General features: G+C 40.3%; 1 protein-coding gene and 1 long non-coding RNA gene across 3 annotated transcripts in view; one reads left to right on the forward strand and one right to left on the reverse strand.

The window, feature by feature from the left end:
• The window catches only part of LOC138748650 (carboxypeptidase A1-like), a 37559-nt gene that overhangs the window by 4399 nt on the left and 16917 nt on the right, over positions 1 to 16243 (reverse strand). For both annotated transcript variants that reach the window (XM_069909191.1, XM_069909192.1), the window contains exons 3-10: positions 8815 to 8900; positions 7896 to 7977; positions 6536 to 6670; positions 6319 to 6417; positions 5613 to 5714; positions 2236 to 2337; positions 1561 to 1671; positions 129 to 219 (exon numbers count right to left, since the gene is read on the reverse strand). In XM_069909191.1, the coding sequence (XP_069765292.1) occupies positions 129 to 219; positions 1561 to 1671; positions 2236 to 2337; positions 5613 to 5714; positions 6319 to 6417; positions 6536 to 6670; positions 7896 to 7977; positions 8815 to 8879 (787 nt within the window). In that variant the 5' untranslated portion in view covers positions 8880 to 8900. The remainder of the gene's footprint in view (positions 1 to 128; positions 220 to 1560; positions 1672 to 2235; positions 2338 to 5612; positions 5715 to 6318; positions 6418 to 6535; positions 6671 to 7895; positions 7978 to 8814; positions 8901 to 16243) is intronic.
• LOC138748653 (uncharacterized) lies at positions 196 to 15545 on the forward strand. The gene is made up of 4 exons (XR_011348205.1): positions 196 to 553; positions 935 to 1053; positions 2252 to 2351; positions 15470 to 15545. It is a non-coding gene; the product is annotated as an uncharacterized lncRNA (long non-coding RNA).

Consider the following 16243-nt stretch of genomic DNA (forward strand, 5'->3'; position numbering starts at 1 on the left):
CGACACTCTCAGTAAAATACTGGAAGTAATATAAATGCAAGGAAATGTAAATACTTCATATCTGGATTATCCTGAATTTGCAGTTTTAGAATCCAAAGTTTATATCAGGGTACACAGTGTAGTCTTACCTCCAAAATTAGCATCAAAATTCCTGTTTGGGTCAACTCCATGACAATTCATGCCAGAATACTTTGACCTGGTCTTGCGCCACAAACGGTTCTGTTAAAAAATTATTATTTGTACCTATTGAACCAGCTTCTAAAATGGAAATTAATCCCATCTTCCATTATCTATTAAATTTCAGAAACTATTACAATCTTTTCTCCCTATTCAATCTTCAGGGCTAAGGCTAATGCCTGATTCAGTTAATTTCTCAGTGAATTCTGTCTTTCAGACCACTCTACATGCTATGCATCTGGTGAAACATGGAAGTCTGCAGACGTTGCGATTGTAGTCAAAACACAAAAATAATGGAGGCACTCAGCCGGTCTTGCAGCATCCATAGGAAGTAAAGATACCTTATCAATGTTTCGGACCTGAGCCCTGCCTTAAGGTATGAGTGAGTTTAACTGTTTAAACCATATTAGTCTCAACAGAGGCCATACGTCCCACCCCACACAACCCCCCCTCCCAACCTGAGGGATACAGCATTGTTTAAGGGGGACTAACATCCTTAAGTGGGGCCCAAGGTGTATAGGAGGCATGGAAACTGAATGGATTAAACATTTTCGCAGAAGGAAAGGACTCTATTGCAAGGCTTTGCTGTTTAATTGCCATGTAACGTGAGATGTTTTCAAGGTTGGAGACAGCCTAGAATGACAGAAAATTAACAATGTTTCAGAGCGCTTCTTGCTTTGACTTGATTGTGTTTGACTGACATAGCTTTGACTTTAAATTGCCTTCCACATAGTTTTCCTCATTTGTTCAATTCCAGGATATAAGCATGCAGCCCAAAATGTTTTGTTCCATATTTCTTGCATCCACAAATGCCCTCATGTTGCTTTGAGTTTTCATGATGGGTAAGTGAACACCTCCTACCTTTTATTGAAGAAGGTATGTACTGTTCATTTATTTTCCATAAATACTTTTGTAATAGTTAATTTTTGTTACTTTCTGAAATAATTTTACCCATGAATTTCTGGGGATAAGGAACTAATGGAGGCCCAAATTATTAGGTGAACCACATTTGGTTTCTAATATTTTACTTATCTGGAAAGGCTAGAAATGGGAGCTTCGGAGTTGTTGGGTTTGGAGGTGCCCAAGGGATGAAAATAGTTCAGTGATAGAAGGAAAGTCTGAAGCAGATATGTTAAAGAAATGAATGTATGTATTCTTGATGATGGTTAGAAGAGGTTTTGAAGCTCTGCAATACATTGAATGCAAGACGACAGTAATTTTATTCAGGCTGACAAAGCAACCAAGCTGGTAGAAACAAGGTAAAAAGAAATCAAAATGTTCTGCCACTGAGTTCTAACATCATTGCCTTCATCGTTCCATTATTTTGTTTTTATTACTTATTTCTAACATCTGCAGTATTTTGCTTGTGTTTATTGTACTTACATAAGTGTGGGTAAAATAGAAACCATCAGGGTTTGTAACAATCTCAAGGTAGAAATCCATTGTTTTCAGGAGTGAAGTTAAAGAACTATCACTGCCATACTCACTGGCAACCTTGGTAAGAGACAAAAAAAATTGATTATTTTAGAGCTATTATACAGCAGTGGGACATTGCTCTCTCTAAATTCACCCCATAGCTCCTTATTGTTCTGTTGCATTTATCATCTCTGTATCTGAACTTAAATTGTGAGTGTCAGGAGGTTATTTGGCTGTGGAGATGAATGACAGCCAATCCTCTTCCTGCCCTCATTTGATTTCCACCAAGCATTTTCCAGTAGACTTTCACCAGCCAGTAAACAGCACTACCTACTGCATCTTTTTTTAGGCTCCATAAGGTTACCCTCAAAAGTGTACACTCTGTTGGAAGTACTCATCTGAAGTTAGGCAGCAGCTACGTTGTGCTTGGGTTACCAATGCTGATTTGATGGGAATTATGGTGATGTCAAAGGAGAATTCATACCATTTTCCTTCTATCATTACTTTACTTTCATCCCCTCCTTGATTGATTTTGATGGGGCTTACTTGTACAGAAGAAAGTAATAGGAAAGAGAGTTTTGTAAGATTATACAAAATGAGATCTTGCCATTATTCTTATAAATACATTTGTCTCTACCATACCTTGTTGGCAAACCAGAGGGCTGTAGCTGGACTAATCCATTCTCGGGCATGGATTCCAGAATTGATCCAGATAGCAGGTCGGTTGATCCCACCAGTGCTGAACTGTGGAAAGACAGGTGAGTGGCATTGTCACAAAGAGTTGGCTAATGGTGAATTGTTTCCTTTAAAATTATTAGGTACTTGTCCTGCATATGTATTATTTGTCTGTATATGTCTGGTTGTGTGTCTGTGCGTTTTGTACCGAGAACACTGTTTCATCAGGTTGTACTTGTACAATTAGTTGACAATAAACTTGACTTGATTTTAGGTAATTATTTATAGCCAGGGTATCAAATTGGGTGAGATTGTTAGAAGGTGGGTGTATGTAACAAGGCTTTTTTGGAATGTGGACAAGATGAAAGAGTGGCCAAGTACAGAGGTGGAATATCATGTGGAATGATGAGAAGTTACTCACTTTACAGAAAAACACAGAAAAGCAGAGCACGCTTTTAAAAAGGTTGAATGATTGAGAACTGTTGATTTTTAAAAATTTTTTAGACATGCAGCACAGTAACAGGCCCTTTCAGCCCATGAGCCTATGTTGCCCAATTACAACCAATTGACCTACATCCCAGAATGTTTTTGATAAGTTGGAGGAAACCAGAGCACCCGAGGGAAACCCATGCAGAAATGGGGAGAACGTTCAAACTCTTTATAGACAGCATTGGATTTGAACCTCGTTTGCTGGCATTGTAACAGCGTTGTGCTAACTGCTACACTAATCATGCCACCTTGAAAGGGATCTGGGCACAATACACAAATTCCTGAGAATGAGTATGCAGGTGAAACAAGCAATTAGATGGCAAATAGTATGCACTCCTTTTATTTGAATAGAGGAATAAAAATAACATTGCAGTTATATACAATATGACCATAGTGAGTAATTGGTACTGTTCTGATCTTGCACACACCTACCATAGTAGAAGTACAATGAAGATTTTTGAGACTGGTTTCAAGGATAGCTAGTTTGCTGTATGAGGAAAAATTGAACAGACTATGCCTCTATTCTCTCACATTTAGAAGCAGGGAGGAAGTTTCCCCAAGCTCAGAAGTCTACAAATACAGATCTTAATCTCAGAAAAGGGGAAATGCAGTTTAGGATTGAAATTAAAAACATTTCTTCATGCAGGGTAGAGTAAACTTTTGGAATTCTCTCCATTATTGCCTCTCATTGCTGCAGTCAGAGTTTCCACCTGCTTCAAAAGGGCATCAATCATCCTGGAACCCAAGAAGAATAATATGAGCTGCCTCAACAACTACCACCCAGTAGCACTCACTTCTACAGTGATGAAATACTTTGAGAAGCGAGTCATGGCCAGAATTAACACATATCTAAGCAAAGATCTGGACACACTGCAATTTGCCAATCATCAAGATTGCTCAACAGAAGATGCAATATCACTGGCTCTTCACTCAGCTCTAGATCACCTCGAAAAAGGCAATTCATACATGTGGCTGCTCTTCATTGACAACAGCTCAGCCTTCAATACCATTATTCCCTCGAGAAGCTACAAACTTTAGGCCTCTGTACCCCCCACTGCAACTGGATCCTTGACTTTCTCATCGGAAGACCATAGTCAGTACAAATTGGAAACAATGTCTCCTCTTCACTGATTATCCACATAGATGCACCCCAAGGATGTGGGCTTAGCCCACTGCTCTACTCGTTATACACCCATGACTGTGTGGACAGACACAATTTCAATGCCATCTACAAGTTTGTTGATGACACCACAGTTGTCGGCAGAATCACAAGCAGCAATGAGGAGGGAGAGAGGTCAGCTCGTTGAATGGTGTAACGACAACAACCTTGCGGTCAACATCAGCAAAAACAAGGAGATGATTGTGGACTTCAGGAGGGAGTCATGGGAACATGACCCAGTCCTCATTGAGGGCTCATTAATGGAGAGGGTTGAGAAATTCCAATTCCTGGATATCAACATCTCCGAGGATCAGTCCTGAAATCACAAAGAAGGCTTGCAAGCAGCTATATTTTGTGAGGTTTCTGAGGAGATTTGGAATGTCACCGAAGACTCTCGTAAACTTCTATAGGTGTACTGTGGAGAGCATTCTGGTTGGTTGCATCACTGCCTGGTATGGAGACGACAACTCTCAGGTCAAGAATAAACTCCAGAGGGTTGTTAACTTGACCTGCGACATCACAGGCACCAGACTTCACTCCATCGAGGACATCTACATGAGGCGGTATCTTAGAAAAGCAGCCTCTATCCTCAAAGACCCCCACTTCCCAGGCCATGTCCTCTTTACTCTAACACCATCAGGGAAAAGGTGCAGGAGCCTAAAGACGAGCACTCAATGGCACAAGGACAGCTTCTTCTCCGCTGCCATCAGATTCCTGACTAAGACTCTGCCTTACTTTTCGTGCACTATTATTTTTATATTTTTTATAATAATGTTGTAAGATGGTTATAATGTGAATGTTTGCACTATGATCCTGCTGCAAAACACCAAATTTCATGACTTGTTCATAACAATAAATTCTGATTCAGGTTCAAAGAGCTGCAGTGTCTACCATTAAGTTCCACTGAGATTGGTAAATTTGTAGATATTAGAAGGATGCAGACAAGTTGCAGGAAATGACAATCAAGTAGATTATGTTTCTTCGAATATGGTAATATCAGTGGTTTGCCATGGTAATAGTGTACATTACTCCCTTTGGAAAACTTTGGAACATGTGTCATTTCCAATACCTTCTCAATTTAAGATGAAGATATCATGTTTATATCATTACTTTACTCGAAAAGTAAATAAACTGCATTATCACCTCTTGTAGCACCAATATCATCATGTCTGGCTATTATAGTGATATTTAGAGGTCTGATTTCATACACTTAGGGGTCAAAAACAAACCCAAACTTTGTACTATGGTCTCTCCAACATTGGACAGACCTTTGGAGGAGCAGTTCTCCCTGCCTCATTTGAGGTTTATTAATAAATCTACACAATTTACAAGCATCCAAGAAAAGCAGACCTGGTTCCTGTTCCAATAAAACAGCTATTAAAGGCATAATGTCATCATCCTAGGATGTTGAAATGTTGTTTCATCTGAAATCATTTTGAATACTTTGGAGCTTAGTACTCGCTCTCAATGTAAGCTTTTGTTGAAAATGTTCTTTTTTTAAAAAAAAAAGGTCCAATTCCTATGGTGCGGCACTCTTAGCAAGATATCAAGAAACTCTGAGGACACACTGTGGGGTCTTTATTTTAATCACAGCAGCAAGTTTGTGCCAATTTGTTTGTCAGTTGATGCTACATTGTGGGAATTCTGTTCAGATAACACAGGATTCAATGGTAAATCATCACCAGTTTATACCAACCCTGAGGATGTAGATTGGCCGATTTTCAAACGTGGTACCAATCTGTACCTTGCTGACCAGGTCTGAGTTTGAAGCCACAAATTTGTCCATCCAAGCATAGATCTAGGGATGAGATGATGGAAATGAGTCAATTTGGTTTGTTTTTACCAGTAAGATGACCTTGTATTGTCTCCCTGAATTGTATTTTCTTAGCCAAGAGTACGGGTGATGTCTTTGCATCACTAGGAGGCTGAATGGTTTCTAGAAATGGCCTTTCATTTTGGTTTGGAGGTCATTTCCAATCTCCACCTTATAAATTTGGAATTTGACCGCAGTGGTTTTCAAAGTAAGGCAGAAATCTGCTTGCAACCAATTGCAGCACAGTGAATCTCCAGTAGAATTTGTCACTTGGCCATTCATTGAAACCAAGTTTAAATGATATGAGCATGTGATTTAAGGATAAAGAAGTCACCAAGAAATCCATCAAAGTCTAATGTCTCTTCATTATTCATGATTGACCAATGGAATGGAGATGGAATATTGAGGATGTCAGCATTTGGAGGTGGGGTGAAGTTGATCAGGCATGCAAAACTGAAAACAAAGTCTTTCCTTGAGGTATTATGTTCACATGTCTTGTTTTTCTATCCTACCAGCAGTGAAATAATTTTTAAAAATCATAACCATTTTATAATTGAAATATTTTTTGGTATTCATTGTTTGACTTTACCTCCTCCAATGTGTGATAAGCAGCATAGTTGAATGTCTGGGTGCTGCGCTCCTTACGCTGAGACAACAGCATTTCCTTCTGCTCATCGTCCAACAATGCCTGAAAGGTCAACAGCAGATCATTGACACCCTGATAGTAATATTAACTGTCAATAGAAGAACCAGTGTCAGTTCAGAACAATAAGTATGAAGCATAATGACCAGATGAAAGACTGTACCTGGAGATCTTCAACCATTATAGAGTAACTAATGCCATGGAACTCCAGGAAAGCTTTCACTGATTGGCTATGTTCACTCGTGACATGGATGTCAATAGGCACCAATGGGCTGTTGGATTCTTTCCAGATATCTAACTAATGAAGAGAAATTTATAGTTACTAGCAAGGCTGTAGGCTCTGGCAGAAACAGAAAATTTATCAAACAATGGAATGTTTGTTTTGTGCCTTGAGCATTGAACATACAAAAAAGTGCATGTTAAACTAAATATGCACAAGGCATTTTGTGATGCAGCCTGGCAGATCCTTTGGAGTGCTAGGGGAATGCCTCATTGTTGGAAGTGTTCTTTGAATAGGAATCTGAGGCTACATCTCCCTCAGGTGACTGAGACCACATCTTCCTCTCAGGTGGGCATAAATAATTCTTTGCAAATATTTATGCCTCAATGAACTTTGCTAAACCGACCTTGTGATCATTATCAGATTCTGTTTATGGAAGTTTGCTGCATGCAGATTGCCACAATAGAGTAAGATAGTTCATTTGGTGTAAAGCATCTTCAGAAGCCCTGATGTTGGGAACAAAGCTAAATAATTCCTGGTTTCATCTTCGTTTGTCTGGCTGCTGTTCAATATTATGCAGTTTGAGGAATTAATTACAGGAGGTGCAATCACGGTAATGGGAAATGTCCCATGTAGGTCTATGGTTGTACCAAAGCTGAGGGGTTAAAGTTATGAAGGGAGACTTGAAACACAAGGATTATTTTTTGACTTAGAGTGGTAAAAGTGATAGTGTAAGTTGAAAAGTCGAGATTTTGAGTGTCTAGGACAAAATGAATAAGAGATTATTTCCAATGGGTGGAGGGTCATTATTGTAGAACTCCCAGAATACTACCCAAAATCTGAAAGTTTCCATTAATCCTTCTTCGCCATAGTTCAACTGAATCACCTGGATTCCAGTCTTTAGTGTTAAGAGTGTAGAAGGTCTGAACCAGAGCCAAGACTGCACAGGTCCAACTTATTTTTTGTATTTATTTACTGTAATGGAAGATTGCCTGAACTATGAAGTGTTTTACTTTAGCGTATAAAACATCAAAGACCTCAGGACAGGTCATCAGCGGGGTTGAAAAAAAATGGAGAAAAGTTAGTGAAAATCAGAGCATATAGGTATAAAAACACAAACATCTGGAATGATTCAGCTGATCAGGCAGCTTTCTTTGGATAGAGAAAAATAAACCAGGGCAGTGATACAATTTAGTGTCTACCTCCTTGACTATGCAGGAAAACAAAACTTCAGTGTTTTACCATTGAATTTACTTTTATTTGTAATGATTCCATTTATTTATACTCACATGTAGCAACTTACATGCAAATGCTCTTCTTCCTGAAGGGACCTCACTAGGGCGAGCTGTGCCTCATTGTTGACAGTGATCCGTAGAACCTGGTCACTGTGTAAGAAAATGAATTGAATCTTTCACACTGATCATTGCCCCACATAAGAGGTCATTCTTCACCAGCAGCTGAATGTGCAGCATTATGTGCTGAGTATTGGTAGCATCAAGTGACTCATAGCTTTGAGGTCTATGTTCATATGCAGTGAATTGGACATCAGCAGGTAAACAATTACCTCCAGTTTCACGTTCTTCTTTATATATTGAAAGTAAAGTGTCTAGTCCGGCATAATATATTTTCCCAACTCCATGCCCAATTTCTTCACCAAATTCTCCAAGTTTTGGTGAAGCAAGGACGAGATGTAAAATAACACTACCACCATTAATCCATTGATGAGTATATCTGGTATAAACTTTAGAGTACAAATTGAAGTCACGTGCTATTCCAAAGCACTGCAAAGGAAAGACTGGAACTACATTTGTAAATGGCCCAGAGTTCTTGTTCCCTTTCTCCAGTTAATCTATGCTCAGTTCTAAGTCCAGTATGAGTTCAGAGCACACTGAGGTTTGGTGGTGGGATAGGGTGGGGGCAGAGCTCAGGTGAAATTAGTCAGAGAGGTTTGCTGTGAATCGCCAGCTTATTTTTGAATGGAAGCAATTCTCTGGAGAAGAAACAAGGTTTTTGTGTAAATGACTCCATTCTCTTTGTAGCCATTAATTCAACCTCACGTGTTTGGGATGTAAATCACCAACCAGTACCATGAAACTGTCAGTAAAAGGGTGTAACGCTGCAGCAAGTGAGTGAACAATAATTCGACACAAGGCAAGCAAATTCCAGATTCATTGCTTTACCATTTGTCTGGATTCTTATGCTCCACAAAAAAAGTTACTCACCCAATGAATGTCTTCTTGCAATAAACAGCCAGGAGAAAGATACTGAGGATCAACAGGGCTCTCATTTTCGAAAGGACAGGCAGGAGCTGAAAACGTAGCCTTTTACTAGCCTGCTTATAAATGATTTCTTACAATAATCTAATCTAAGAGAATGAATGATTTAAAATAAATTAATTACTCTGTACCCTGTGAGAGTTTTGTCTCCCTGCTGTGAAGTTCCCACAGCATAATAAACAACACCCACAACCCCAGATTTCACCAGTTGGAGTTGACGGAGACACACCTGGTTAAATAGGTCATTATCCCACATGTGTTTTCTTCTATCTATCTATTTATTCCCATTCCCTGGAATTCAGATTTTTTTTTTTACTGATAAGATGTTTTACAAGGTCACATTAGTATATTTCAATTTTTTTTAAAATATATGAAGCATTCTATTTCACTTGTTAATTACTTTGAGCCATGTCTGAAGCTAGCACTGTGTCTCTACCTCAGATACTCTCAATATAGAATGCAAGTTTTCATTTGATAATTCTCTTATCTCTGTCCCTCATTCATCTTCCTTTCTCTGCATTCACTCTATGCTCCACTGTTTCCGTCTTACTCTCATCTTTTTCTCTCACTCTGTCTTCCTTTCATTGCTATCTTTGTTTCTCACAAGCTTTCATCTTTACTCTGTCTTTCGCCCAGTATCTACTGCTTCCGTGGTTTCTTCAGCTTTACCATCATCCCTTCCACAGCAAACATTTCTTATGGTTTCACCTCTATCACCTGAATCTTACCTTCTTCCAGTTCTAGCTGACTGTCAGTTCACCCCTCTCCTTTCTGTTCTCATTCTATTTCACACTACATCTCAAACTCCAACTATTCAGAGAAAATTGCAACAAATACCTTTTTTAAAAAAATAATACCCTTCAGTGCTTCTGTTGAGGGACTGTTTGGAATGTTTGGTTAACATTCACATTTGGAATACAAAATCTGAAAAGAACTTGTCAGTGAAAGGTGATTGAAGAAACTTGCTGAATGTCAGCTTGTAGTTTCTGCCAGTTCAAAAGCAAATAATTATCTTTCAACTGCAATAGCTTTGTAGGATCACGAAGAAACCAGGTACCTCAATCTGACAAGAACCTAGGAAAGAACCCTTCGCTGTTCGAATAAGATCCCCAGCATGGAGGAGCAGCTAGATCTTTACATTCCAGCAACCTGTATCCAATCCTGACCTCAGCTACTGCCTGCACAGATTTATTGTCAGAGTACAAACGTGACATCATACAACCTTGAGATTTATTTTTCCTGCGGGTGTGACCGAATCGTGCAAAAGTAAACTATACAGAGCATATTTCCTCCCACAACCCCAAATTATGTGGCTTGGTAGGTTAATTGACAACTGTAAAATTGGCCCCTGAAAAGCCTACATCCAAGCTATTTCTCTCTGTGATTCTCTATGACGTAGTGAGATCCTATCTGGCTTTTTGCCTCTATGAATTTGATTCCACAACTTCCTATTGCATCATCCATCCATCCATCCATCGTTGCATCATCACTGACACATGTGGCTGCTTAAGTGGTACAATTGTCCTTAAACATGGCTCGTTCTGCAAGAAACTTGCATTTGAACTGGTGTGGATTCAAACCTGTTCTTTGCTCAGATGATGTTGGTCAAGGCAGCAGTGTGGGTTCCCATTCTGATTCATTATACACAAGTTTTTCTCAAAACTATAATTGTATGTTAGCTTCATACTAAATATAAACTGCTTGATCAATTTGCTTACGAGCAGGAAAATGAGGTGGTACGACCCAGCTTGGTCAAGACGATATAACATCACTGTCTTGGAATTTTTCCCTTTGTGCTTTGTACAAATCCACAGATATTGGTTGCCTCAGGTAACATACTAAATGGTCTTTTCTTGTGTTATAATAGTTGATTGACCACTCATTTCCTCTATATCAGCACTTTCCCCTTGATATCATTACCTAGAAGAAGATATCAGCTTTAATCCAGAAAATAGCAACTATCTCCCAGATAATTGAGGGGTGGAGAATATTCAACATTCCAAAATCTTTTAGTGAGCAGAGGGGAAAGCATTATGGTATTGATACTTGTATCAGTAATGTTAAATCAGTTAAAGAAGTGGTATATAAAATTTCATAAATCTGTAATCTCTTTCTGAGGTCCAACTAATGTTGATTTATCAGAACGTATAAGGAAAGCTAATGCCTCGTATACCAGGCTGTTTTTCATTGACTTCAGCTCAGCATTCAACACAATTGTACCTCGGAGGCTGGTGGATAAACTGTCATCGCTAGGACTCAACACCCCTCTCTGCAACTGGATTCTGGAATTCTTGACTGAAAGGCTACAATCAGTCCGGGTTGGTGGCAAAACCTCAAGTTCCATCAAGCTGAGCACTAGCACACCTTGGGGCTGAGTGCTCAGTCCACTACTGTTCACACTGCTGGCTCACAGCTGCACTGCCAGATTCAGTTTTAATAGAATCAAGTTTGTAGATGATACAACAGTAGTTAGTCTCTTCGAACAATGATGAGTAGATTTACAGAGAGGAGGTTGGGCAGATCAAAAAGTGGAGTGAGAACAACAACCTGATTCTCAGTATGGACCAGACAAAGGAGATGATTGTGGACTTCAGGAGGATGAAGGTCAGCCATTCTATTAACATCAATGATTCCATCATGGAGAGAGTAGAGAGCACAAAGTTCCCCGGTGTGCCTCTAACACCTCCTCATTAGACAGGAAGGTACAGCAGCATATACACTTCCTAAGGAGGTTGAGGAGGGCAAGACAGCTGGCCCCCACCTTGACAACTTTGTACAGGAGAACAATTCATCGTGACCTGTCTGGCTGCATCAGTGCATGGTATTGTAGCTCAGAGCACCAAACCAGAAGCCAATACAGAGGATCTTCAAAACAGCCAAAATGATCAGATTTCAGATTTATTGTCAGAGTACATACATGACATCACATACAACCCTGAGATTTCTTTTTCCTGCAGAATTACCACTAATTGGTAGTGCAAAAGCTAAACTGTACACAGTGGAAACATGCAAGCAAATAAAAGAACTGTAAACAGATAACGAATGTAAACAAACTGACCATGCAATACAGACAGACCACAAAAAAAAAATCAATAAAGGGCACAAATAAGAATCAATAAAGTGAACAAGTAAGAATCAATCACTGGAGTCTCCCTTTCCTCTATTGATGACATTTACCAGGAGCTTTGCTGAAATATGGTTCAAAGAATTATAGACCTTTCCATCCAGCACACAGCATCTTTGACTCACTGCCATTAAGGAGGAGAAACAGGTGCATCAAAATCAGGACTGTCAGGCTGGGAAATAGCTTCTTCCCGCAGACAGTGAGATTGATTGATGAACAGTGTCCTGTAACAGAGTACATTATTCCAAATATAATTTTTAAAAATTGTATCTTTATCTATATGATTGTTATGTACAGTGCATTGTGTGTACGTACATGCACCATGATCTGGAGAAATACTGTTACAGTCAGATGAGAATAAACTTGAATTTGAACTATATTTTAATTTTGTAGCTGGGGTGGTTAGTGTTAGTAGGAAATATGTAAACATATATTGTGTGCAGGAGCATCATGAATTCTAGAAATTTCTATGCAATGAGTGCTGAGGAATTCTGACAGATGTGAAGATCTTCAATCATTGGAAATATCCAGTAATCTTTGGGCAACTATTGATATAAAAATACCCAACACTAATGTGTAGCATTGGCAGATTTTGAGGAAATGGTATGGGGATACCAATACCTCTGAGCAGAAGTCTTGCAAAAGGTAGTGGACACAGCCAAGTTCATCTCAAGCAGAATCCTCTCCACCATTGAGAAAATATCCATGGAATGCTATCGTTGGAGAGCAGCAGCAGTCATCAAGGATCCACACTACCCACCACATGCTCTGTTCTCACTGCTACCATCAGGAGAGAGATGTAGATGCCACAAGACTGGTACCACCAGGTTTAGGAACAGTTGCTACCCATCCACCATCAGAGTGCTAAACAGCAAACTCAATCAGAGACTCATTGATGGACTCTTACTTTACACATTATTTGTAATTGAATATTTTCTGTATTGCGCAATCAGTTTGTTTGCACTTCCTTTGTTTACATTTCTCTCTTTTGCATACATATCTTTTCTTGGGTACAGTTTTTTTTTTGCACTATTGATAAGTAGAAATTCTGCCCGGTTTGCAGAAAAAAGAATCTTGGGGCTGTTATGTCCTTTGACAATAAATCTGAATTGAATTTTTCATGGCTAGTAATTAAGAAATAGAAACTTGAATATTTCCATTCATAACCCCAACATCACTCATGGAGTGAAACAGGCCCTTTGGCCTACCACATCTATACTAATCTTTTTATCCATATGCACTAATCCTCATTTGCACACATTCAAAATTCAAGATTCAATTTATTATCACAGTAATAGAACAGTGTCATATTACATGAAATTTATTTTTGCCTGGTGGAAGGCAGACACTGGCAGGAATTGCCTAAGTGCCTCTTACAGTTCTTACAGTCAGAGACAGATACAAAAGAGAGTCCGCCCAGAGTCATTGAGTGTCCATAGATTCGCCCCCAGCACTTCTGCAGACCCCGCAGCCACACAGAGTTGAGCCCAAACCATTGGCGACCCGAGTTCCAAATCCGAACCTCCGACACAGTCAGGATCCCTTCAGCGACATTGGCACCTCCTTGCATCCAGGTTCAGATATCTGGTACCCCTCCAGCCAATTCGAGCCAGTCTCCAGCAGTCCACAGCCCAGCGTGAGTCTTGATAGCAGTCTCTAGCAGCCCACAGCTTCCTCGGGTTCCTCATCTCAAATCTCCAGCACACCCCTGCATGCACTAGTCCCTCGTCCGCAGAGCCCCCTCATCGTTCTGTCACCATGGTCATCGTCTCCACAGGTCATCTCCTCTGCTTCTCCTCATATGGTTGTGTGATCTTCTCATTCTTTGGTGCCCTGCTCCAGTCCTCCACTTCCCGAGTTTTCAGCCCCTTGTGGCTGCTGCCGATTAATAGCTTCCGCCATCTCAGGCACAGACCGCGCTTGTGGGATTTCAAACCTCAACGGGCCGTTCAAATCCTGTTCGGAGTCGATGGCACTTGACTGGGCAGCTGGACCCTGCGGGAGCACTGAATCTCCACTCCCCGTGGGTCTGCACCAGTGGCAGTGCTGCCACTACAGTGGCTCCATCAGCACCATCATCTTTACATTATTACTTCCTTTTCACTTCCATGCCTTGCTTTGTTAAGTGCCACCTCAGTGCAGTAATAATATCTGATTGCACCACCTCATCTGGCAGCACATTACAGATATCAACCACCTTCTGTGTAAAAGAACTTGACTCAAATTGTAGCACGAATAAAAGCTCTCACAACTGGAGGGAGAACAAACCTTTTTATTAGCTTCTAACTATGGGTAGGATTTTACAGTAGTCTTCGGAAGGGTTCTGGGTTTAGCCCAAGGTTATTTGTGAGCAGATGGGGACAGAACCAGCCATCAGCACAACACACTGCAAGTGACTGCACAGTTTCCCTTAAATCCCCAGAGATCACCTTAAACATGTGTTTTGGTGCTGAGATGCTTATCAGAAAGAACAGAAAAGGGTTCTTTAATTGGCACTTACCTGATTGAGGTAAGTGGTTTTTGAGAAAATATTTTTTGACTATGTACCCAATCTATGCTTCTCAAATCTATCAAAGATTTGTTGTCTTTGACTAAATTATTAATGCCTGAAAATAGTCTCTGCATCACTGCATGTGCGGTTACTACAGCTCGCTGCTCATACAATAAACATTTTTGGTGAGAAAATAACAAGCCGTTGTGTTCACTGTTGTCACATGTTTTGTAGGATCTCCTTCAGCCAGCTGTTTTGTGCTTCCTGAACAGTTCTCAAAGACAGCAGATGGTTCTTCCTTGATGCAAGAACTCTTTTCCATTTTTTTCTTCTTCAGTTATGAATTATTTTAGTTTGGTGTTCAGTAAGAAATCAATAGTAAATATGCATGGTGGGCTATGTTGATCTAGAGATCATTTTTAGGGGATCCATCTCTCCCGCCCAGTGCAAAAGGGAACTGGCCGCTCTGTATTGAGCCGATTAATTGCGGCAACAGTTTATGCTCCTTGATTGTCAAGTTTGTTCTTAATTCTTGACCAAATCTGGGCACTGTGCCCAAACAAAGATTTAGGTGAAAGTGTAACTGAAATTCACAAAGACATTGATGTCTGAGGATTCAACTGCTAAATTATGAAGTTGCACATTGTGTGTGTGTGCACTTTTTTGTATTACACTACTAACTCTCTCCATGTCTGATCATTCTCCTGACACACTTTCTTTCTCAGGGCCCATGTTTGTTGGTGAAAGTGGTATCAGAAGTTACTTGTGTATGAGTGGAGCCTGGATAGTCTTTCTTCCACATCACGGTAAACATCCACAATTCAGCTTCCTGAATCTCTGGATTATCAAAGCAACAAGCCCATTTAGCAGATGCTGTAATGCTTTGCACAATGTATCAGTACATTCAAAATTATGCCTGCACCTAAAATCTAAATTTCCATTCCCTGTCACTAATCTCTGACCTCATACATTGTTTACTTACACAGGTTGAATACCCTTTATCCAAATACCTGAAATCCAAAACGATCCAAAAACTGAATTTTTTTTCATCCATCGTCCAAGGTAATACGTAATAAATTAGAGAGTGTGACGTAGCAGACATAAGAAGTGTAGATTTTTCAATATATGTCTACTTCTGTTAATTCGTGCATATGTAAATATTTGTACAGGTACACTATCCTTTATCCGGACATCTAAAATCCGGAAAGCTCCAAAATCCGGCAAGTGGGGAAGGAGACCGGTAGAGCGAGTGGGAGGCCGAGAGAGACCAGTAGAGTGAGTCAGGCAGGCGAGGGGGCGAGACCGGCAGCGTGAGTCAGACGGGCGAGAGACCAGCAGCGCAAGTCAAGCAGCTGGGGAGGGGGAGACTAGCAGCACGAGTCGGGCGGGCGAGGGACTGGCAGCGTGAGTCAGGCGGGCGAGGGACTGGCAGCGCGAGTCGGGTGGGCGAGGGACTGGCAGCGTGAGTTGGGTGGGTGAGGGGGGTGGGGGGAGACAGCAGGGCGACTGGAAGGGGGTGGGGGTGGATACGGCAGCACAATTTGGGTGGGTTTATATCTGGCTTTCCAAATTTCAGAAAAATCCAAAATTCGGAACACATTATCTCCTAAGGGTTCCAAATAAAGGATCGTGTATCTGTATTGTAATAAGTATGCATGTACCTTTAAGTCTGAGTGAATGAGTGCATTTTTTAAATGGTGTTCCAAAATCCAAAAAAATCCAAAATCCGAAATACTTCTGGTCCCAGGCATTTTGGATAA

This window comes from Narcine bancroftii, chromosome 13 (genome assembly GCF_036971445.1).
Source record: "Narcine bancroftii isolate sNarBan1 chromosome 13, sNarBan1.hap1, whole genome shotgun sequence".
Taxonomy (NCBI): domain Eukaryota; kingdom Metazoa; phylum Chordata; class Chondrichthyes; order Torpediniformes; family Narcinidae; genus Narcine; species Narcine bancroftii.